Genomic DNA, 26,515 nt, shown 5'->3' on the forward strand with positions numbered 1-26,515 from the left:
ATTAGTACGCTCAATAGACACAATAAACTAGGTTTATAGTATGGGTTAACAGCTTAGTCTACAGGAGTGACTGTGAGACGAACTTTATGTATACAGTAAACTTAATCCCTAATCCAAACGATTAATGTCGAGCTTTTTAACAGAGGGTTCGATATTTACCGCCGGCTCGGAGTAAATAATACGTAAAAGACAATTTTATTTTGTTCGCGGAGAATACATATTAGCTATGACAACTTGATCTTCGTATTGAGACAATATAAAATATGTTGCACGGACGATCGGATAACAGTCTAGCTTAACAGTCTTTATCTGGAGAATTATTAAAATAAACAAAAGGAAATCAAAGCTGTTTCCCAATGTTTACAAAGCAATACCGGCCTATTGGATCTTAAAAGCCAAATATATCGAGGCTTAAAGAAACCATTCCATTGCGATCTGTATTAGTGTACGAAACAAGCGGCACAAATACAGGAAGACGTTGGAAGAGAAAATCGTAAAATTGGATCTGATTCATCCCGGGTTATTTTCTTGATCCATGATTTGTGATTATCCACGGTAGGCGGAAACAGAGCTCCAGTGCCAGTTTGTTACCGGAATATTTCGCAAGAAAAAACAACCCGGGCTGGAATTATTTAGTTGTAGCTTTATATTGGTGATATTTATATGTGTTCTCCGAGGAAATAAGAAGGAATATAGTCTATATTTACCACTGGTGTGTGCTGTTGGCTCAAAATAAGATTTATAAGTTTCTTATTCATAAATGTGAGGGATTTACTTTGGAAATTAAGTAAGAATTGTTCCTGAGTTGGTAAGGGGTAAATACAAGGTAGTTTGTATGCATGACATTTCTATAAATGATAAGTCTATGGTATCAATAAACGATCTTTTTATAAAATAACAAGAACATTGTTTTATATTGAATAGTTGTCATCAGCGAGAGCTTGCTGTTATTTAATGTCAAGTTCCTGTTATTACCTGCTCCGTGACGACAACATTCTCTTCGATATATAGCCCATACCTGCCAACATACACATAAAGCCGACTCATAGACACACACATATACACAAGTGTAACAGGTACGCTCGAGAAACAACAGTGTACTTCGTAACATTTTCGTATAATCAAGTATCATTGTTTGTTTACTTGTTGCAGATGGATAAATGGAAAAGTAGCGAACAGACGTCGGCCCGGTGGTGAAAGCAGGCTCCCGTGGATGAGGATAAACATCTCAGGATCGCAAGGAAATTCATTATAATCAACGGGGAACTCCGCAAACCATAACACATATGCGCGCTCCCGGCTGTGAAAAATACAACACAGGGCTTATCAGTTGATCGCTGTTCTGTCTTTGTTCTGTCCTGCATGTGAGTGATGCTACGCGAATATCGGAGTTAAGGAATAGTTCTGTTGAATTTATCAACTGAATGTTATGATATTTCTCGGCGTTGTGATGGGATGATACGTCCTTGTGATCAGATATATATGTCGTGTGCATGAAGTGTTAAATCTATACGTGTGAAAGAAGTGTTTGATATTCATGTAATACAGACAAAGGCTAATGTTGTTGCGAGTAGAAAGTCATATATTTAATCAAGCCAGAAGGAATACAAATGAAATTAAACATATATCAAGATGAACTTTGCACTGAGCTTTAACTGATATATAAACGTTTAGATATTGATATAAACTTGTTCTTTGCTCGCTCCGTTAAAGTGTTAAAAGTCAAGGACGGATGTGCTTGATTTCATTCTATTTATGTTTAATCAAAGAATTAGTGAATAAGCAAATACTAGAGTGGTTGAGATGTGATTATGACGTAATATAAGGAGCCTGACAAAGTCTATACTTTAGGTTTTGTAAGGTTTGAAGGGTTCGTTTTAAGAGTGTGCTGTGATATTATCGTTGTTAATCATTGTTGTTGACGTTTGTTTATCGCGGAAGACAGCGAAATATTACGTCCTGATGTTTATTACATTCTGTTGTGAAAAATGATATAAAGAATTTGCTCAATTATTTTACGAATTATAAATTTGTGATAAATGTGAAACAAGGACGGAACTATTATATAAATGTAAATAAGCTATTCAGGCAAATATTTTCTCCAGCACATGAATGTCTTGCAAGGTGCAAAGATATTCAACAGTTCTTGGAAAGATTATTAATTTCAACACCGGAATAACGTGAACGGTGATTAATTTCTCCCTATCGTGCAGTGATTGCTTGTTTATTGTCCCCTGGGATTTGAACCTGGATTATTAACAAAGTGTGTAACCATGACAACGGTTTTAGGAAGATTCGTTTTGTGGCTGTTGTTTGTGGCCCTGGGGTTTTACAACCCAACCACAGGGGCATTGTCCGCAGACCACTTCAGAGTCGGTAAGTGCACACCTAGTTTTTGATAAATATGCTTTTTTAATTAACGTAAAGTAATTATTTATGTAGTGTTATCCAGGGAAACATAATAATTTATTGTTTCGTGCAATTGAGATACAAACATGATAAAATACAAAGCGCTTCTATCTTTATACATTATGTTTGATATTAAGGATTGTCAGAGAGTGCAATTTCAAAACGTTACATCCTGAATTCATCATTTTAATCGTTGATATGACATTACGCAAAATATAGCTTCATATTTATAAACATAAATTCTCGTAAATGTCCCCGAATATATATATATATTATATATATATATATACTTATCATTAAAGAAAAGTCTAACCTTCCACGGGTTGTATATGTTTTGCTGGGAGAACTGGACAGTTTCCTGACCGACGGAACAAAATAATGGAAGTTAACTAATAATAAGACAATGTATGAGTCTTGACTTGCCATGTTGCCAACTGCTCACGGCCATACACTCGTTCATGGAATATCAAGACATATGGTTCATAATGCGATCCATAAACCAAATAGAAAGCATTATTATATGCATTTGAAGAAGTATCACTATTATTATCCTCACATATCTAACCTTTATCAACTTGCTTCTGGCGGAAAATATACTTACAATTAGACAGATATTAACAGCGATATATAATTATTTCCTCTTAGTGATACTTGAATATAGCCGGTGCTAGAGGGGGGGGGGGGGGGGGCACAGACTTGCACTGACCATTGATTCAACGAACAGACACAATAAAACAAAGTCTGTTAGTTTCATAATAGGAATAGATTGTATGCTTAAGAAGATCTATTTTCCAGGATGTGCACTGACCATTGATTCAACGAACAGACACAATAAAACAAAGTCTGTTTGTTTCATAATTGGAATAGATTAAGAAGATCTATTTTCCAGGATGTGTTGTTTAATACAAGGATTTACACACCCCTATAAAACCGTGCTGTTTACTAATTGGCCACATGTTGTTCATAGCAACCTTGAGCTACTAATGACCACCGACGGTGCCCGGCCAGATGGTGGCGCCATATGAGGTCACCTTTGGCGGGATTTGTGGTCTGACACCGATTCCCGCCATTGACCGGTAGAGGTCAGGGACCACTTAATACATTCCGGATATATTCTATGTAATTGTCATTTGGCCAATTTGCGCTCGCAATAACACTGATTTCTAGTGCTTCACGACCACCAACATCTTATATGGGAAGAAACTTGCAATTGTTTACTAAACATTAAACACCGTTAAAAAGTTTCGTTTCTTAAATGAACAAAAAATGGTTGAACTTGTGTCTTCGAAACGGTGACCAAATCTAGTTTAGGAGTACAAAGAATGGGTGAAAATGTTGAGAAATAAAAGAAGATCAAGTAGATTCAGCATGTTCAGCCTGACTTTGAAACCACAACCCATTCAGCTTAAAAACCTATACAGGTAGAATGTAGCCAATGGTCTGAGTTGGAATAACCGAGTTGGTGTAGTTTGCCCTAAACGTATTTGATTACTGTCGAACCCCGTTTACTCGAACTCCTTGGGACCGGCTTAAATACCTCAACCTCGGAAAATTCGAGCCAAGCACGAAAACTTACGTTCAGTGTAAAAAAGATCGGTCCTTAACATTCAATTCGAGCCAACGAAGAATTCGAGCCAAGCGAGTTCGAGCCAACGGGGTTCGACTGTATAAAATCAAAACAAGCACTGAAGTATGTTTCATTCTATGTATATTTTGCATAAGAATGCACACTCTCTGATCTTTATAATAGATTTGCATTTACTCTATATACTAAATATAATACAATATTAATTGATTAGTGTTTATATTAAAATTGTATCTGAGAATAACCAATGCAAGCTTATGTGGCCATATAGTTGCATTGGCACTGACATAGAAATCAAACCTTCCTTAACATCAAGCTTATCGTAATTAATCTAAATAAAAAAAGCCTAAAAACACTCCAAATATTGATGGACTATTAAGTATTATCCCATTTTTCATGTCAAGTAAAATAGCACCGTGATGATTGCGCCGATTATTTTCAATTATTTCAATTTAGAATTGAAATCAATATCCGTGATATTCTTTCAGACTTTAAACACGAGATTTTAATGCCAATTTAATCATTTGAAGTCTATGTGTTTAATAAATAAGATAATATTTGTGTTTGTACTTTTTGAAATGAAGCGTATTAATACAAACTACGTCGCGAGTGCATAGAAGTAAAAATTAGTAACGCAGTTAATGAGTTCCGCTGTAATTCTTATTTACGATGTTTAGAATAACATAATAACAGGGGGATTTATTATAACTATACGTAAACTAAAGATTTCTGTAATTATTAAAAGCATTGTCTATTTTGGCAAAGAAACAAAAACACTCGTCTGTGTTTATGTCACCGCATAACCGTAAAGCGTTTGTACATTTTGCAGATTAATTCACAAATCATTCTAATCAGGATTGACTTTTGTCTGACATTTTGGCAATTTATCGGTATCGATTTCGTGTTGAATAATGTTTACTTCAGTGTATAACAGCTATTGAGACACATAAGAAAACAATTAGACGACCACCTTGTTTTCCATTTCTAACGTTTAAGTGTTAAATTGGCATTCTTATTCAAAATCAATACATATACATGTATAACAAACATCAATTTTGAATGATATACCTTCATCTACTGACTACATAATGCATTTATGGAAATATTAATTACTGATAACAAGATTATACCCGTGTATTTAAAAGCAGAAAGCGCAAAAGCTATTAAATGATTGATGAATGCTAAAAGATTTACTGTGGTCTACTATAGTAAAAGTAGAAATACCGTATTTTATGCTTATTACTTTCAAATTAAACTCGGTATCCTTCATTAGAACCATTATTTTCAACATTGATAAATAATTTTTGGAAAATTAAAACACTATTATTAATTGTGGTAATATTTATCAGGGAGTGAGAGTGCACCTTTAAACACCTGTTGTCGTTGCATGTTATAAATGCAGACTTTTTTTACGATAATAAGCTCAGAAATTCCATGTAAAAGATCAAACATGCAATTGCTTTATAATACTCTCAGAATTATTTTATTGCTTTGTTTCTCATAACACTCCATGATTCTCACCCGAATCTGAAAAGTATGAGTATCGAAGGCAATTTTTAGAGATAAAGTGTAAGTCCAGTTTTCTTTCTCGGTAAACATTTAAAATGTTAGTCCCACATCAAGCGTTTGATATCGGGGACAGCCAAACACGAGCAACAGAAACAACTTGTATTTAAATTATTTTTTACTTGTTAAGAGTAACTATTTATCAACGGGTTAAGATCATGTCTAATATTCTAAACCACATGATTACCAGAAGAGCAGGATACCAGAGATACGAAGTCCCTAATTGAAGCTTCCTTACACGTTTCTGGTTTGATAATCTTCCTCACAGATAAAATCATCGTACAGATAAACATCTGTTACATGATTTACATCAACATTTTATCAACATTCAAAAAAGAGGAGCGTGGCTTCTACACCGCTATGGACGAAGGTCAAATCTACCACTCGTATAACATATATTTTAGACTACATACACGCAAACTAAACAATAGTAGATGTGCGTATAAGTCAAATTAAATATCTAAGATAAATTATTGTATAATGTTTTATCTTAAAATATTTATAATTCATAAGTGAATTTTTGGTTTCGATCTCAAATAGCTGTTGGTTTCGATCAATATATTACATGCGAAATTTGATTGTAGGTGTTTTAAAATACAAATTCATCCGTTACTTTATCAAATCTGTGTACGTTTCTTCAGCACGAGTCGTATAGTAGGAACATGAGCCAGACTAAAAGGCAGCACACGTGCTGCTTATCACATCAAAACACCACAAACATTTAAGGCATCTGGTCGACAAATAAATTGGGTTACGACTTTTTGAAAATAAAAAAAACAAACGTTTTTCTTTTGGCTATTTATATTTCACAAATTCAAGGCATTTCGATGAATGAAAACGTTCGGGCATTTTGTATCAGGTAAACGTATGAATTGTGTTATCAGAGTTGGCACCCAACATGCATACAACACTATTACTCTGTTAAATAACCGTTGACTGGAAACTAAGGTCAATGTTCTTTTTTCATGGCGTTCTCTAATGGGAAACTTTTATCACATCATGATACACTCGCAAACAAGGGTTTAAAGGGGTGCTTGGTGGCTTGGAGTGTAATGGAGACACGACGGGTGGGAGGTGTGTTGACACATGCTTGTAGAGCGAACTTCTCCAACAGTAAAGGGGGCATCGCACTTATACCTATTACACATAACCACCACCATGATGTGTGGTAGGTTTGGACGTTGGTGACCTACAGCTGTTTTTTCTCAGAATGATGTGCTCTAAGACTTGAATATGACTTTTACTCCTGATATTTATTTCACATTACCAGCATGCATGATTGATAGTAGTGCCTATCGCATTTTGCGTGACCTACGGCCATTTTGCTGCAAGCTTTTAAATATGGGATTTTTAAACTTTGGGTTATCTTTAAAGACCCAACATCCGATCAGACTATCGGATGTAAATGAGCTATAGAAGAGGGGTGGCTTATCAGTTAGGGTCAGTACCTGTGAAGTATTTATAGCCCAAGAATGTAAACAAACATAACCCATACCTGAGTGAGTAGCTACTTTGTTGGAATGCTTTCAGGTGTTGTAAGATAATTGATATATAGGGGCTCAATTAACAGATTAATTATATAAGAAAGTGTTTACAACTTTGGCCTAGAAATGTTCCAAAATGCGAAGTCTTTAGCCCTGATCAACTGACCCATGCCAATTGGAACAGTTCATATATTGAATGGGTGGTATTTCTTTTGAAGTAAAATTGCATTTTAATATCAAGTGTTTTTATTGCTTTAAAACGTAACACTCAAATCTACAATCTATGTTCTTGAACATTTTCAAAGAATGGTTTATATTGACACAATTTTTCATAATTACTCTAAAAAATAATTTGTGTATAAGCGACCTAGCCTATTTTATTTCAATAGGAAAGTTTATTTCTGGCGGGATGATTTTGGCTCCATTTTATTGCTCTCACAGTCATTCTTTTGGATATCATCACATTGAATATGGATGAAAATAAGCAGTTTGATCTGTCAATTTTATTAAACGAGGAGCATAAATTAACCATTGAAGCATTATTCAATTTGGGATTTTGTTAAAATTTACAAATAAATGGATGTGAATAAACAGTCAAAATAACAGGATGTGTTACATAATAATTTAGAATATAATCATCAACTGAGAATACATTGCCTTCGACATCAGAAGGAGCATTTTGGAAAATAATATTATAATATACAGGAAAATGAGAAACTGATGAAAATGATGTTTAAGATGGAACATGTACAGAGTGTTTATGTTCATTATGTGTGACAACACATGAACAGGCATGGCTCGGTGTAGAGTCAACACATGAACAAAATAGAACAGTTTGCAGAGTCAGATATAAAAAGTTCTGGTCAATGTTAGATCACAGTAATGCATGAAACATTCAAAAGTATTTAAAACAGAAAGCTAGACTAATGCAAGGGACAATGTTGATGTGACAGTATACTGAATGCAAAGAGAAATAATTCAGAATGCGAAGAGAAATAATGCCAAAATGTGTACTTGAATTGGTCTGATCAAAGTACCCAATTACAGCTGGCATTACCATAATGATAAAACTGTGTTATATTCACTGGAATTTTATTGTCCCTGTTGTGAGAAAAAATGCAGCTGAACTCAAGTTTATATGCTTGCCATTTACATTATTGAAAATCTGATTCTAGATAGACCTGTCTAACATGTGCTCATGTTTACAAACAGAAGATCCCATGATCAAGCCAGTTTGTTAGCTCCTCCTACAATATTTAAATTTTGAAATTGAAGATATGCATTTCTTATTATCAAGACCATTTTTTAACATAAAACTATGATACATGTATACATATTGATGGAACCACTTTCAAACTACATGCCTAAATTTTTATGGGTTGTAATAATTTCATTTAAGGTTTAAATTTTGAAAAATGCTTCCCTGATTTGAAATGCTTTCAAAAAACAGGGGAAAACACCCATCCGCCATTACCTCCCTTTTATACCCCAGTTGGGTCTTTAAGTTCGTTCTCCGACAACTGTCTATCCATGTATCTTGCTTTCATTGATCACGGTCAATTCTGATTTGAGTAATGCGCTTTTGAACATCAGTTTTGCACTTTTGCTTGTATTGACGACTTAAGGTTGATCTTGTAGTTGATGTTGTGGCTCATGAGAATTATTTTCCATGGTATAATCTTAAAACCTTAATTAATAGTGGTTCTTATTTCAATATTTGCCTATGGAAATGTGTCAGAGTGCCATGCGGGGTTAGTCATCTTTTTGGTGATAGCTCTAGTTCGCAGTATGTATCTACATTCCTCGAGAATTATATATGTTATACTTGGCTGGAAAGATCCAATCTATAGGATAGGAATAAGCACGTTTATTATCTGGTGAAGGGATGTATTACTTACTTATCAGTAATTAGACATATTCAAGTAAATGACCCGGTTTCTGTGCATTTAATCTTCTGTCAATAATTGTTCGGTACAAACGAAGCTCCATTTGTATGTATCATTTTCAAAACCCTGCCTGTCTGAAACGTTCATCATATTAATTTAAACAACATATCTCTGTTCTTCATCGATGTTATCAAAACATGCTCACATCAAATGCTTTGTACCAGTCTGTATTAAAATATATGCAAATGATAAGACTGGTTATACAAGATTATAGATAAGGTAACTTAAATACGGAATGGTGTTAACGGAAGGACGCATTTCACCATGTTTTATCAGACTTACTTCATTCTTTTGTCATTAGGCATTGCAGTGAAACGTTTTTCGACACATTTTGGCACGGAACGTTTCAACGTTTATTTATTGCTCCTGCTACATAAGTTAAGTGCAGTTGTCGCCGTTTGAAAGCAAAATTGGCAAAACCATTACAAAAAATCTTTTTAAGGGAATTTGATACGATCTGAGATCATCGGTTTAACAACCGCTTTTAGACTGAAACATAACGTGTGTTTCACTTGTGCAGTATGTGTGTTTCACTTGTGCAGTATGTGTGATTCACTTGTACAGTGTGTGTGCAGTAGATGTGTTTCACCTGTACAGTATGTGTGTTCCAGTGATACAGTATTTGTGTTTCACTTGTGCAATATATGTGATTCGCTTGTACAGTATGTGTGTTTCAATTGTGCAGTATGTGTGATTCACTTGTACAGTGTGTGTGCAGTATGTGTGTTTCAATTGTGCAGTATGTGTGATTCACTTGTACAGTGTGTGTGCAGTATATGTGTTTCACCTGTACAGTATGTGTGTTCCAGTGATAAAGTATTTGTGTTTCACTTGTGCAATATATGTGATTCGCTTGTACAGTATGTGTGTTTCAATTGTGCAGTATGTGTGATTCACTTGTACAGTGTGTGTGCAGTATGTGTGTTTCAATTGTGCAGTATGTGTGATTCACTTGTACAGTGTGTGTGCAGTATATGTGTTTCACCTGTACAGTATGTGTGTTCCAGTGATACAGTATTTGTGTTTCACTTGTGCAATATATGTGATTCGCTTGTACAGTATGTGTGTTTCAATTGTGCAGTATGAGTGATTCACTTGTACATTACATGTATGTGTGTTTTACTGTGCAGTATGTGTGATTCACTTATACAGTATGTGTTTTTCACTTGTACATTATGTGTGTTTCACTTGTACAGTATGTGTGTTTCACTTGTACAGTATGTGTGTTTCACTTGTGCCGTATGTGTGTTTCACTTGTACAGTATATGTGATTCACTTGTACAGTATATGTGATTCACTTGTACAGTATGTGTGTTTTACTGTGCAGTATGTGTGATTCACTTATACAGTATGTGTGTTTCACTTTTACAGTATGTGTGATTCACTTATACACTATTTTTGATCCACTTGTACAGTATGTGTGTTTCACTTGTACAGTATATGTGATTCACTTGTACAGTATATGTGATTCACTTGTACAGTATGTGTGTTTTACTTTGCAGTATGTGTGATTCACTTTTACAGTATGTGTTTTTCACTTGTACATTATGTGTGTTTCACTTGTACAGTATGTGTGATTCACTTATACACTTTTTGTGATCCACTTGTACAGTATGTGTATTTCACTTGTACAGTATATGTGATTCACTTGTACAGTTTATGTGATTCACTTGTACAGTATGTGTGTTTTACTGTGCAGTATGTGTGATTCCCCTGTACAGTATGTGTGTTTTACTGTGCTGTATGTGTGTTTCACTTGTACAGTATATGTGTTCACTTGTACAGTATATATGTTCAATTGTACAGTATGTGTGTTTTACTGTGCAGTATTTGTGATTCACTTGTACAGTGTGTGGGTTTCACGTGTACTGTATTTGTGTTTCATTTGTACAGTCTGTGTGTTTCACTTGTACAGTTTATGTGTTCACTTGTACAATATGTGTGATTCACTTGTAGAGTGTGTGTGTTTCACTTGTATAGTACGTGTGTTTCACATGTAAAGTATGTGTGTTACACTTATGCAGTATGTGTGTTTCTTTAGGTTGTGAGATACGTTATTAATAATCAATGTCAACATGTCAACAATGTACTAACACAAGACCCTGAACACTGGGACAAATATGCTTGTACACTAACCTACTGTCACGTCACACGTATAGGTTGCCAAGATATGAACACACGTACAATGTAGTTTAAAGCATACCTTTAGCAAGAAAAATATAATTCTGTGGATGAAATAAACAAAACGAAGCCAGATTTTCCAAACTCAATGACGCACTTCAACAACCATTAAGGCTTACTATACATTTATTGTGAGAACAACAGAAGACAGGATCGCATCTTTGACAGAGAATATTTGATTAACGCAAAGAAGAGATTGATATGTGTACATGTTTTACTTAAACAATCCTTTCCAAACAGCGGCACCAGCTTGTAATTCTTCGCAAATATTTTACAAAAGTCGTAGTATCTAGGAAGTCATTCCATTCCTGTTCAATTTTGGCCGGAGACTTGTTCATTGTCGTGGTAAAACACGCTCTGATTCTCACAAAATGATTTTATTCCATTCGTTCTCAAAAATGGGTCTCAATTATGTTCGTTAACATTCTGCCATTAAACCCCACACACCCTGTAACAAAGACCTAAGAGACGAGAGGCATCGTGCTTTCTGAACATTGTTTTGTTATGGACAGAAGTACGGAATATTTTCACTATAGGCTGGAAGCAGTTATCCACTTACTACACACAAGTAGTTTGCCTCAGGCGCCTGATTCATTGTTCATGCTGTATCAAAGGGTTGCATCATTTTCTGTAACAAATGCATGCCAAACTTCTACGGTATTGAAGTGGCCGTTTTTTCCTTGCACTTAAAAAAACATACACAAATCAGGCAGTTCTTTACGATTCCTGTTTCCTGATTTCTTTCCTACGGGATACAATGTAATTGGCTTTGACACTGGCAACTGATAACGGCAAATCTGAATGGAGTGGGTATGGTTGTGATTCAATTATTATGGCGTTTCCTATCCACTGTTTTTGTTGTCTGTAGGTCTCAATGCCTGTAGAGGTCTTTCGGACTATGCTGAATTTACTGTTTCATCGCTTATCTTAACTTTGCAATTGTATATTTCTGAATTAGTGAGTAATGTCAGAGTTTTAAACGGACACCTTTTCAGTGTCGTAATGTTCATTTGCCTTTCGAATGGGCGGGCATCAACTGAATGCCTGTTTGTTTTGAAAATAGAATACCGTTTAGAAAGGTGCTAGAGGGGCGTTGGCAGTGTTGCGTAATTTCTCTACTGTGGACATATTTCTTGCCAACAGTAGACCTCTCTTTCAGAATTGGATTGTTTGATCCCTCGATTGGTTTGAACTAATTGACACACATATAGGGCTTGATATAATCGGGTATCATTTTAATTAGATGGTCGGAAGACCTGATCCTGTGAAGAGCCAACATTCCCCATACCCGAGTTCTCGATATCCCATCAGTATGTTTTCAAAACCTCAAATGGATAAGACTTCGTATGAAACCAAGCCTCTAGACTCCAGTATACTCTTACATCAATCACTTTATTTGCATCAACAATGAGAAAAGTTGTGATAAACGTCAACATTTTGCCCCATTGTACATAAACATCTCCATCAGAGACTAGCACACTTATTACTGCCCTCGAACGCACATGCCTCTGTGTTTATTCTTGGAAATTGGTCTTAATTGCTCGCATTTACTCATCTTGCGGGGACCAGAGTGGCACAGTGTGATGAATATCAAATGGAAATACTTAAATGATATTCTCAACGGCTGGAGGTTGATGATATTCATGCTCTGTGGTCTCAAATCTCCAGTTTGTCATTAGCAGTGCTGTTTTGATTTCCATAAGAAAACCTATATCGTTCTTTAAACAAGTTTTCCGAGGTAGCACTGTTTAAGATATGCAATAGCTTCTGGCGAATTTTACATTTCGGTGTTCCATTCGCCACGTTAAGAGGCTTATACTTGTCTGTTCAAGTTTAACAGCATATAAACTACTTGTATCTACGCGTACACATCACACATATTTGCTATGTCTATGGAGATCAAATCAGTAGGATAAGCACGTGTATTATCAGGTGAAGGAATTTATTTGCTATCAGTAATTAAATATATATGCATAATTAGTCCATATTCGAGTGAATTTCATGTTGCTGTATATTTTTTTCTGAAATACCACTGACCTAGTTCATAGTAAACTTCTAAGATACTCACCTCCCCTAATGATTTAAACGGCGCACATCTGTTTGTAATCAATGTGATCAAGTGTCTACTAGTCGAAATACATCTACTATGATGCAATGATATATCTCATAATAAAGATGCTGTTTATAGATGATTATACAAACTGTGATCTCTTGTAAAGTAACTTATCACTTCTTGATGTAGTATGCAATACATACATAGTTCCAGAAATAGCTCTTTGAATTTTCAAACATCATCCCCACTGAAAATGTCGAAAGATAGTCAACGTTAGCGCAATAGAGTTGTATGAGTGAACTTTTAACACACATGTCAAACGTACATATACATGGCATATAGTTAGTCGGGAATCCCGTTTGGTTATTGCCTTTTGTGTTTATTTGAGAACATTTGCTGTAAGGTGAATGAAGTCTATGCATTTACAAGATAGGGTATTCTGTTACGTGTAATAATGTCTTCAAAGAAAAAGACTAAACCGCACCGATAATTACTGTCATCAACATTATACACAGACAACAGGATAACAAACTTGTTGGTACATTCACCTCCGGTGACGTCACTACTCGAGGTATTGTTGCCAAATATTAACACAAACATGTACAGCATAGGTATATGCAATTATCGGGTGAAAAATATAACATGTTTTGTGTAAAGGAATTGAACACATCGTTGTTAACATCTAATGCAAGAGTTTCAAATTTCACTGACGAAAAACATGCATTGCAAGCAGTCCAGGCGTAGAACACTGTTTACATTAAGAACAGTTTATAATATAATAATATACATGTGCGTATTTTTTTATACATCATATACACTATAAGGGAACATCTTACATGATATCAAGTGATACGTATTTCTTTCAAATTTAATCGGGATGGACATTTACAATATTTTTCTGCGGTTAGGTCGTCTGAATTTACTCTGTCTTCCTGTGAAATTCACAGAAATAAACGGAATAAAATCATGATTCTCATTGGTCATTATGATCTTAAACTAGCAATCACATTGGTTATTGCTTAGTCAATTAAAATAAAGGAGTAGCGGAAACGAGGCAAGTGCTGATTGTTTAAAAGTTGAAAAATAGTATTTCCCCTCAAACGACTTTACAGAAAAGTAAGATCATCCTTTAAGGGTTAAAGCAACCAGAAAAATGCTAAAATAGTTTACACATTGTACGACTTTTTGGTGTGATACGGTCCTACCTTGTTTTCCTTGTGCTGATCGATTAGATGACGATAGAGGGACGTTTCGAACCAATTGCTGGCCATAGAGATAAAGAAGAGCATTCTTACAAGTGAACTGAAAGTAGTAAGAAGAGTTATGTTATGCTTAATTATGTACTTTAAGTTTGTTGATTTTTTTATATCTATCAAAGTTGACATTTTATAAGAGCGTGTTGCAAGCCACAAGCAAACTTGCTTACTACCTTCAAGGTCAGTCATTACAGTCTAAAAAAAATGATATCAAGAACTCAGTATTGACGCCCTACAATAAATCGAATAAATATGTAGAAGTCGTTTCGTTATCTTTTCTGGGGGGCAGCACATTTATAATTATATTAAAAAATAACACCTCAAACATTGCAATACTCTGTAAAACTGTGTATGGTTATGATATTCCGTTTAAAAGGCTGCACTGATTCTGGAACCACCCCAACAACAATTAAACTAAAATTAAACTCTATTATGTGTCTAATTTTCAAACCATTCGGACAACAGTCATCCCGCTGGTTTACCATGGCCGAGTATCTTTAAAAGGAAACAAAAAACTTCTTATTAAGTATACACCGAAAGTAGAAAGTGACAAAGTTTCTCTTCAAATGAAGATGTATATAATAGCATTGCTCATGGCTATTGTTCCATCTGATCGAGTGGAGCAGTGTTACAAAACCTTTTATATTATATCCAATGTTCACTGGTCAAAGACTGCAGGTTATATCGTGCACCGTTTTCTGAAATGCAAATCATCCACGTTAAACAAAAGGTCTTATTATCTTTGCACTTAATACCTGGCCCAAATCATGCCAGACCCTTTGAAATTATATATTCTGATTTCAATCCTGCGTGATTAAATGCAATTGGCAATGACATGGACAACAGATAAAGCTGATTCCGAACAAAGTGGGGATGGTTGTGATTCAATTACTATTATTATGTCTGGCTCTGTTTTTTTTCTGTAGTCCTTTGTCTTCTTTATCACATGACTTCATATCCATATTGCTACATGGAAATCGTTAGTAACATTAAACAGACTGTCAACGTTGAGTCAGACATTTCGATTACCAGTGTCAATTCGTACGTGTATCTGTGAACGTTGAGTCACAGCGTTATATTAACAGTGTCACTATGTACGTGTATCTGTCAATGTTGAGTCTGACCGTTAGATTGACAGTGTCACTATGTGCGTGTATCTGTCAACGTTGGGTAAGACCGATAGATTGACAGTGTCACTATGGTACGTGTATCTGTCAACGTTGAGTAAGACCGTTAGATTGACAGTGTCACTATGGTACGTGTATCTGTCAACATTGAGTTAGAGCGTGAGATTGACAGTGTCACTATGGTACGTGTATCTGTCAACGTTGGGTTAGACAGTTAGATTGACAGTGTCACTATGGTACGTGTATCTGTCAACATTGAGTTAGAGCGTGAGATTGACAGTGTCACTATGGTACGTGTATCTGTCAACATTGAGTTAGAGCGTGAGATTGACAGTGTCACTATGGTACGTGTATCTGTCAACATTGAGTTAGAGCGTGAGATTGACAGTGTCACTATGGTACGTGTATCTGTCAACGCTGGGTGTGACCGTTAGATTGACAGTGTCACTATGGTACGTGTATCTGTCAACATTGAGTTAGAGCGTGAGATTGACAGTGTCACTATGGTACGTGTATCTGTCAACGTTGGGTAAGACCGTTAGATTGACAGTGTCACTATGGTACGTGTATCTGTCAACGTTGGGTAAGACCGTTAGATTGACAGTGTCACTATGGTACGTGTATCTGTCAACATTGAGTTAGAGCGTGAGATTGACAGTGTCACTATGGTACATGTATCTGTCAACATTGAGTTAGAGCGTGAGATTGACAGTGTCACTATGGTACGTGTATCTGTCAACGCTGGGTGTGACCGTTAGATTGACAGTGTCACTATGGTACGTGTATCTGTCAACATTGAGTTAGAGCGTGAGATTGACAGTGTCACTATGGTACGTGTATCTGTCAACATTGAGTTAGAGCGTGAGATTGACAGTGTCACTATGGTACGTGTATCTGTCAACGCTGGGTGTGACCGTTAGATTGACAGTGTCACTATGGTACGTGTATCTGTCAACATTGAGTTAGAGCGTGAGATTAGCAGTGTCACTATGGTACGTGTATCTGTCAACGCTGGGTGTGACCGTTAGATTGACAGTGTCACTATGGTACGTGTATCTGTCAACATTGAGTTAGAGCGTGAGATTAACAGTGTCACTATGGTACATGTATCTGTCAACAGTGGGTGTGACCGTTAGATTGACAGTGTCACCATGTACGTGTATCTGTCAACATTGAGTTAGAGCGTGAGATTGACAGTGTCACTATGGTACGTGTATCTGTCATCATTGAGTTAGAGCGTGAGATTGACAGTGTCACTATGGTACGTGTATCTGTCAACATTGAGTTAGAGCGTGAGATTGACAGTGTCACTATGGTACGTGTATCTGTCAACGCTGGGTGTGACCGTTAGATTGACAGTGTCACTATGGTACGGGTATCTGTCAACATTGAGTTAGAGCGTGAGATTGACAGTGTCACTATGGTACGTGTATCTGTCAACGTTGGGTAAGACCGTTAGATTGACAGTGTCACTATGGTACGTGTATCTGTCAACATTGAGTTAGAGCGTGAGATTAACAGTGTCACTATGGTACATGTATCTGTCAACATTGAGTTAGAGCGTGAGATTAACAGTGTCACTATGGTACGTGTATCTGTCAACGCTGGGTGTGACCGTTAGATTGACAGTGTCACTATGTACGTGTATCTGTCAACGTTGAATCCACGCGTAAGATTGACAGTGTCACTATGTGCGTGTATCTGTCAACGTTGGGTAAGACCGGTAGATTGACAGTGTCACTATGTACGTGTATCTGTCAACGCTGAATCCACGCGTAAGATTGACAGTGTTACTATGTGCGTGTATCTGTCAACGTTGAGTCAAAGCGTAAGATTGACAGTGTCACTATGTACGTGTAGGATTGACAGTGTCACTATGTACGTGTATCTGTCAACGTTGAGTCAAAGCGTAAGATTGACAGTGTCACTATGTACGTGTAGGATTGACAGTGTCACTATGTACGTGTATCTGTCAACGTTGAGTCAAAGCGTAAGATTGACAGTGTCACTATGTACGTGTAGGATTGACAGTGTCGCTATGTACGTGTATCTGTCAACGTTGAGTCAAAGCGTAAGATTGACAGTGTCACTTTGTACGTGTGTCTGTCAACGTTGAGTCAGAGCGTGAGATTGACAGTGTCACTATGTACGTGTATCTGTCAACGTTGAGTCAGAGCGTGAGATTGACAGTGTCACTATGGTACGTGTATCTGTCAACGTTGAGTCAGAGCGTGAGATTGACAGTGTCACTATGTACGTGTATCTGTCAACGTTGGGTAAGACCGTTAGATTGACAGTGTCACTATGTACGTGTATCTGTCAACGTTGAGTTAGAGTGTGAGATTGACAGTGTCACTATGTACGTGTATCTGTCAACGTTGAGTCAGAGCGTGAAATTGACAGTGTCACTATGTACGTGTATCTGTCAACGTTGAGTCAGAGCGTGAGATTGACAGTGTCACTATGTACGTGTATCTGTCAACGTTGAGTCAGAGCGTGAGATTGACAGTGTCACTATGTACGTGTATCTGTCAATGTTGAGTCAGAGCGTGAGATTGACAGTGTCACTATGTACGTGTATCTGTCAACGTTAAGTCAGAGCGTGAGATTGACAGTGTCACTATGTACGTGTATCTGTCGTCTTATAGAATCTGTCTGATAGACACTTTGGATTTGTTTGGATTTGTTTCTTGGCTCCTTGAGTTTCCAAGAATGAATATAGGGTTGATAGGAAGTACATTTGAATAAAAATACATTCGTCTTTTATGTAAAGGGTAACGTATTTCCAAGATGTTATTGTTGGAAAATATTAATGCATTATTAGAAGAATATGCTCTCTTATATCAATATCAGAAGAGGGGCTCCATCCCTTACTCAGTGCCCAGCCTGCTGACGCTAAGATTTAGAGTTGGAAATTCAAGTCTGATTTCGAATCATAACATGTGTTTTCAACAGTAATACTAGTTTAAGTTAAGAATTATTTTATATACGTGTATACCAAAATAACAAAAAATATTACCCTGAGATAACTTCCACGACGAATACCTTACTGAAACCTGAGAGTACGATTATTTGTTAATGATCCCAGGTCACAGGACTTAACAGTATCAAATAGAAATGAAATATTGAAGTACTAAGCTCCAATTACTGAAATCATTAATGACTTGCTAATGTATAGTTTATAAACAAATTGCAAATTATGCGTGCAATAAAGGTAATGTAAGTAACATGATAAGACATCAATCTTATAAGACAATAACACATAACAAAATACTAAATACATCACACGTAAGATTAGGTAAATTAATGCAACTAATTAACCCTCTATTGTTAAAATGTTTTAACTGCTATTCATTTATTGATCTTTTAAAATTTAGAAGGCACTGCATACATTTGAAACTAGACTTAGAATCCAATACACTAGTACGATCTTAACTGGTGCCGATGTGAGATGTTGTGATTATCGGCAACCATCATTTCTTCATTGTAACATAAACTTCTCCATCAGAGACCAGTACACACTGACCAGCACACTTTTTGTAGCATGAAATACATGAATGGAAAACTCGTTGCTTTAGGTTGATGTCCATGATCATTTATTCCCAACTACGCTCATTGCAATAAATGGATGGCTTGATCTGTTCAGATTGTTGAAAAGAAATGTCATTCTGTTACATTGATACATAACTTTTATTGCTATTTTATGAGCCTTTGACCAGCTTTTCAATATCATGAACGCAATGAAATAAACAGGAATCTTCCTATACTAGATAATCATGGTTTTACAATATCAATAGAGGCATGTATCTACATTTTATACTTTTAGAGCTGCACTCTCACAGATAAACCATTTCACAGCTTTTTTATTTTTTGTCTTTGAAAGAGCAAATTTTTGCATAAATATCTGCAAACAAAATTGCTGACAAAAATCAGGTCGTAGATTTTCATATTTGCGTTCAAAAACTAATGTTTTATGGCTTAATCCGTTACTAACGGTTTAAGAAAAATGCATAAAACATATTTTTTTAACTTTAATATAAAAATCTGCGATCTAATTGTTTGTCAGCAGTCTAATATAACTGGTTTCCATGGGTTATCGCAAAAATTGGCTCGTTCCAAGACAAACAATAAAAAAAAGTTGTGAAAACGTTCAATCTGTGAGAGTGCAGCTTTAAATCATATTATAAATGTAATGTAAGTTAAATACATACTTCAATTGTTACTAATGTACATTTTATGTATTTTTGATCAGTTGATCCTTATGGATTAGCACGTGTCAGTAACCTGGTGAAATAAGTTTTCCCCTATCGATCACTAACATCTGTACCTAATTTGTCCGTTTCGTAGTTCTTTTCAAATTGTGTTTATACTTGTTCCTGTGTAAATACTATGTATACAAGCATGCCAGAAACACGTTGCTTCGCATTTAATGGGTAGGTCTTGACATGAAATTATCGTACCTCTGAAGCTTGAATGGTCAATTAATTGCTCCAGCTTAATACATAACAGATGCTGTCTGTATCTTAATATCCAATTCTGAAAGTTATCTTTAAACCGGGCAAACCCTACCACTGTATCTCCTTGTTCAACGGCATTTCCGTACCTCTCACCGATGATATCTTGAATCAAGTTCTCATCATGCCTACTATATCAAACTGTTACTTCTTTTTGATGAATATGGAAAAAGTAATTAGTTGTGCTTTATTATATTAGAATAGTTTTATTGCACACGCTTGACTTTCAAATTTGAAAACTAAGTTGTCCCATCACCGTTCTAACGATTCTGCAACTCGCCATTTTAAGTTGCTTCAATAAACTCCCTTCTCCAAATTTAGTTGAACTCTAATAATTATAATAATAGAAAAAAAACTACAATGACAAGCCAAGAAGTCGAATAAGTATGTGAACTTGTTCTGAGACACCATATTCAACGTCTTACATACTATTATTACCAGGCACACAACGATACACAACAACATAATAATACATATAAATTGGGGTTACAGCCAGCGAAACGACATTTGTTCTGGGGTTGTTTTCATAGCTGACAAGATCTCAACCATTACACTTTGTCGCCACATAATCATTAATGCAGTTCAACATTGAAGTCATATCTTAAGGTAGATGTGGAGTTCAGTACTAGAAAATTGGTTTGAATCCCACGTGCGCTGCCGTCTGCAAATATTCTGATATAAACTTAAAACTATTATTACATATACAGATCAAATCATATGCTGGCGGAAAAAATGTGGACTCAATTACTTTAACAATGCTTTAACACAAACTCAGGACATCAGTAAGACAAACATGTTGTTACATTCACCTATCGTGACGTAACCGCGCGAGATTGCCAAGATCTTTACCAATGTACAATGTTCAGAAACGGGACACAATAGTATTATTATGTAGGGGTTATGTAACGAGGGACATCAAAGCAATGAACTGAATAATTCCTTGTAAATATATTCCTTGATTAAACGATAGTTTAAAGGCAAAATGTATATTGCTGTGTATGCGATGTATTACACTAGTTATTGCTATACTTAAACCCGATTGAGCATTGCCTTTCAATGCGTTTTCATTTTTTTCTTACGTAATAACAAAACATTTGTTTTATTAAAACGGGATTTGACATGGTATCTTGCATCACTGTTGTGTAAAGTACACGTGCATTCCAATAGTCATAGTCGGATACCCACTTCTGACCCATACCAATCAAGCAAGGCAATTCAACGACGAATGAAGAGAAAATGAATGGTTCGCCGATGGCCAAATCGATTTGCATGGCTTTTAAATCGCGGGCACAAATTATGGCTGATCTTATGTTTCTTGATTTCTTTACTGCGTAATTAAAAACAATTGGTTGTGGCACTTCTACAGATAAAGCAATGCATATCAATTAGTAAGGCTATATTCTCGTGTTCCTATTGTTTGTCGATGTTCCGAACCATGCCTTGTTATCTCCTTCAATAGATGACTTTGTTTAATCACGTTTGTAGAACGTAAATTAGTTTCAACAGAAGTGTCAAAGATCAGACTGAATCATAGCTTAAGAACTACGAATATTTAAGTGTCCGCATTGTTATGAAATAGTGAGAGGACCTGAATTAATATTAAAATGATTAAAAGTGGGCGGAGTGAGCATAGCGAACGAGCCATGTTACTTCAAGTCATCTAACTGTCTAAGAATACTACCTCATAGGCAACGTAAACTCTGACGCATGGAGTGTGAATCGGATGAGTGGCAGAAGCCGTACCAGCGAAAGTGGAAGTTCATAATTTGCACTTCTATGCCCCGAGTCAATGCTATAGATTAGAGTTTTAATTGTTTACATTCTTATTTTCAGTGTATTTACAACTTCTCAATTTCCCATTATGACTTTAAAACACTTACTGGCGTCGATGTGAGACGTTGTGACAAACGTCAACATTCAAGCAATGTATAAACATAGCTTTCACAGACCAGCACACTCAATTATGATCTTCAAACCCGCGTGCCTCTTTCTTTATTCAGGGATTTGGGTATTAATTGCTCGCGTTTACTCATCGGAGTCACTCAAATGGGGGAATTTATAAATGCAGTAATTATCGTTCGGAAGTGATCTACATGCTCATGTGTATCTCATCTGCACACATTGTCATTAATTGTCATTCTCTTTCTTGGCTCCCCACGGTTTCCACAGCTAGGTTGGATAGCCTATCAAGAGTTACACTAATAAATTGAATTTGTTTATCATTTAAACTCCCTCAAGGAACAGATAAACTGAAGGTAGGTATACAGACCTTGAAGAAACAGTGTATCTATACTATGTCGTTACTTGATTGAGGTTTTATGTTAGTGTCCCAATGTCAAATATCATTTTGTAAAAAAACTTTTGTTCATAGAAGCTTATCTTAGCAATACTTATAACATTCAATTAACTATTTCTCTTCACTTATAAGAACATGTATTCGAAAACCACACTATGGTTGTGGTGTTTTTTTAAAGACAACGCGACACCAACACGAAACAGAAACAGCACAGAGAAGGGAGCATGTGTTTCGGTTATACAACAAATAATGATTGACATGTCTGGTCTTCGAGCATGCATTAAGAAAGTTTGATAAGCATTTCTTATCACTAACATGGAAGATGCACATGGAATTTCTTTTAAATATTGTTTCTGAGTGTGGAATACAGTGGTGTGAACGAGTGTTTCATTGAAATAGAATGTGCTAGGATACCATGTAATCTGTGAAGCATTATTATTACATTTTTCCGTATTAAAGGCTATGGTAAAAATACCCCCCCCCCATTAAACACAATACAGCTGTTAGCTCTGTTGCTGCATTTCAATATAGAAAACAACACCTTGGAAAAGATAGTTCCAACCTCCGAGGAAATTAGGCTTGAATATCATTGGTGTCTTGTCTGAAACCAGAAAAAGTCTAAAACTCTGGGGAGCGATTCATGGCTATCTGTTTTCCTTTTTTATGACAGATGATAAAAATCGGAATAAAAAACGTATATAGATGTTTCTAATAAATTGAATGTAAAAATGCTTACTTTTCAGCAATCAACAAATATATATCAGGATTTTTGTCTGTAGAAGACTACATAGGGCCAATAATGGTAATTGTGTTTTAGCACTGGTACTTTATTGACCCACGGCGCCCTGTTAACCTTACAAAAACACATTAATACCATGAAATTTATTACTTCGAAACACAAGATCAAGTTATAAAATATATAATTGCATAACATAACATAGACAATCTCTTTAACCAACTTAAATTGAGCTCGTATTTAAAGTAATGACTGATTGTTTTGAATGGACTTTATAATTAACTCACCAATAGACTGAATGGACTCACGCATGTCAGAAGATAAGGATTAGACTTATATTGAATATCGGCACAGATAAATAATTACTAAAAGTGGTTTGGGAGCCCTTGAGCAGACACTTATTCTTGGACTTTTACTTAACTGTACGGTAAAATGTATTTCAGTATTATTGGCAAATCTGTTAGTTAAGGGAAACTATTGTGTAACGTTCTGACATTTGAAAAATTTGGAACCAGCTCAAAGAATATGCGACATCAATTAAAATAAATTATATTGATTTTGTATAATGATATCATATATTTAAATGCGCTTGATTGGGGTTAGACGTACCAGATGGGTGACGTGGCTGAGGTACCTTGTCCGGCAAAATTCCTAGATTTGTTTCTGGTCTTGGATGATATGACATACTTTGCGTCCATCACGGAATGGGTCTAACCCGATGACAAGAGTACACAATCTCACCCCCACCATCTATCCCTTTTTTAAAGCAAATTTCAAGGAAGTGTTGGCTCTGATAAGGCGTATAAATGGAGTTGAGATTTCTTTAGACGACAAAACGTATGTGATTCAGTCATGAGCAAGTAACAATTTGCTTCAGGAAATGTCGTATGGATTCTGTATGTTATGTCTGACTTTAGAAAGCATTTTCATGTTCAATTTACATTTCAACAATTTATATGTCATGCTTAATTGAATGTAAGTGGCAACCCAAGGAGATATCTGCAGAACATTGGCACACAGGATAGGACTCACGTTATATTAATGTAATATTAAATATAGAATTGAATGGCTTGATTCATTTCCTTTTGAGAACAATACTCCTTTAAAGTTACAGCTCCTATAAGAATTTCTTGGAAATAAAACACTTTTGTTTTCAATAAGGTTGGAATATCAAAGCAGCCTTAAGTGTGCCACTAAACAGGGCATTCCTTTAATATTCGACTACTGAGCATTTCCTTGCGGGTTTCATGGCATTTTCCGACTAGTCAATCGTATGAACTGCTCACATTCAAGTACGTAGTAATTTGTTAGCTTGATTTGTGAGAAAATGTGCTGAAGATTAGATAAACAAAATGTGTTACTGTAGACATTAGGATAGAAGAGTCACCCTGTCGTCCCACTCAGTTGGTCAGTTATATCTCGGCGAGTAGAGGCAATAGAGATAATAGACCATTCAATAAATGTCCTGTACATTTACATTCTATTGCATATTGTTTGATTTCCACGCGAAATAACACGGACCTATAATGTTTTACGACCTCAACACCATATGTATGTACTAAACACGAAACAACCGAAAACAGGTTAGAAAAAATTAGTCGAGAACATCCTAAGCAGTGTAATATGCTATGATATTTTGTTTCAAATGTAGAAATTTATATGTCTTTATAATTATAATATGTATTATAAATCAGTTATACCATTATCGACCTACAGTGTAACGTGACAAAAGCGATGTCATATTTGCAGCGGTAATAACCCAGCTTTTCTAGGTAAAATACACAAGATTGTCGTAAATGTCAAGCTGTTGCACGTATTGTGTCTGGTGAAGTATGTAATTAGTAAACAGAGTTGATCCTTTATAGCATTGTTATCCAGGGAATGGAGCCTTACAGGTATACAGACAACTCAATATATCAAAGGAACTAGCATTCAATAAAGTGGTGTTTTTCTACTTCATTGTTGTTTTCCCTCATTTTTTACAGTCTACAATGCTTTCGTTATTTCGTATTTTCCATAAAAAGTCAATGAAAAAACCCTGTCCAAGATGAGTCCTCTATGCGTGCATTACATTTAATTGTGCATAACACAAACTTCGTTGAAACAATTTAGTATACAGACGCAAACATGAATAAGACATATACTACTTGACATCGGTACTTTAAACGTATCTGAAATGAGAGTATTAAGCCAAGTATAAGCGCTAGGATAAAGGGTACAATATATTACAGTAATGTTTATTACGCTCAGTTATTAGATATGTTTATGGTAGCACATATAGGTGGCGAACACTGAATGATATTAACACGGAAATTAAGGCAAATATCCCGCAGCAAGTGGACAAGTATTTTGTTTATACCTTTAAGGTGAGCGTTAGGTTCCGTTTTTTCAGTATCTTTTCTGACATTTGATTGGTTTCAAGTTGAACTAAAATAACCTACATACATTTGAATGTCTTTTCTTATTTTAGAAACTCACCCCCTTAAATACTGGTCCATGAGGATAAGCGTGTGTAGATTATAGGGGCAATGACGATACTACTTCAGTGTATTACTGAACATAGCAATACTCATCTCGGTCGGTTCATAATTCTACATGCATGGTTTGACGGTTTTACTTTGAATTCGGGGTGCACTTTTCCTGTAGTGGGATCCGTTTTGATATCAACATTAATTAAATGTAGCTGGAAAACATGTGAGCACTATGCACCACCCTGGGGACAGCACGCTCGTCATATTATCAATCCAATACGTAGTATCGGACGTTTGATTGATATTACCTTTCACAGAAAATAACATTTTCAACATGAATACATTCTACTTAAAACTGTTTTGTTGCAATGAAACAGTACATCCCACATTTCGGATGAAGTCCAGAATCAATTCCAATATTTGATAAAATAAACCCACGTTATAATAAATAATTATTTTTTGCTTCAATAATCGAACTTTGAAACACTAACTGTTATCGGAAGTGTATTATGTATAAGCAGCCAAAATGATTTCACCATGAAAACTTTACCAACTCTTAAATATATTTAAAAGAAGTAACTTAAATCTGATGAGTAACTAGTTTTACTAACCGTTGACGAACATCCCAAAAATAGCTTACAAAACCTGTACGCGGAGCTTTTACCATCTTATTGTGCTCAGAGAGTTGGTAGGGTGGCCAAATTTGGCAGTTTTATAGGATCTAAGTGCACGCAAGGTAAATGCCATTGAACACATTCTTGAACGAATCTTTGAAAAAACTCGACGAAAGGGTAAACCATTAAAAGTTATTGTTTTACGAACAGTAGAAACATGTGCATATAATTGTCTTACTGTATAAACAGTTTACGACATACAATTAGTCTAATACTA

The 26,515-nt window shown here is 35.8% G+C and overlaps 1 protein-coding gene across 5 annotated transcripts in view; it reads left to right on the forward strand.

Annotated features, from left to right (window-relative positions):
* Positions 1 to 393: 393 nt before the first annotated feature.
* The window catches only part of LOC128238386 (glutamate receptor ionotropic, kainate 2-like), a 60,029-nt gene continuing 33,907 nt past the window's right edge, over positions 394 to 26,515 (forward strand). Inside the window, exons 1-2 of one of the 5 annotated variants that reach the window (XM_052954263.1) lie at positions 394 to 787; positions 1,153 to 2,376. In XM_052954263.1, the coding sequence (XP_052810223.1) occupies positions 2,274 to 2,376 (103 nt within the window). In that variant the 5' untranslated portion in view covers positions 394 to 787; positions 1,153 to 2,273. Of the gene's footprint in view, positions 809 to 1,152; positions 2,377 to 26,515 lie in introns of all 5 variants that reach the window. The other 4 variants (XM_052954262.1, XM_052954259.1, XM_052954261.1 and 1 more) reach the window with 4 other exon arrangements.

The sequence above is a fragment of the Mya arenaria genome, chromosome 6, assembly GCF_026914265.1.
Source record: "Mya arenaria isolate MELC-2E11 chromosome 6, ASM2691426v1".
In the NCBI taxonomy this organism is placed as follows: domain Eukaryota; kingdom Metazoa; phylum Mollusca; class Bivalvia; order Myida; family Myidae; genus Mya; species Mya arenaria.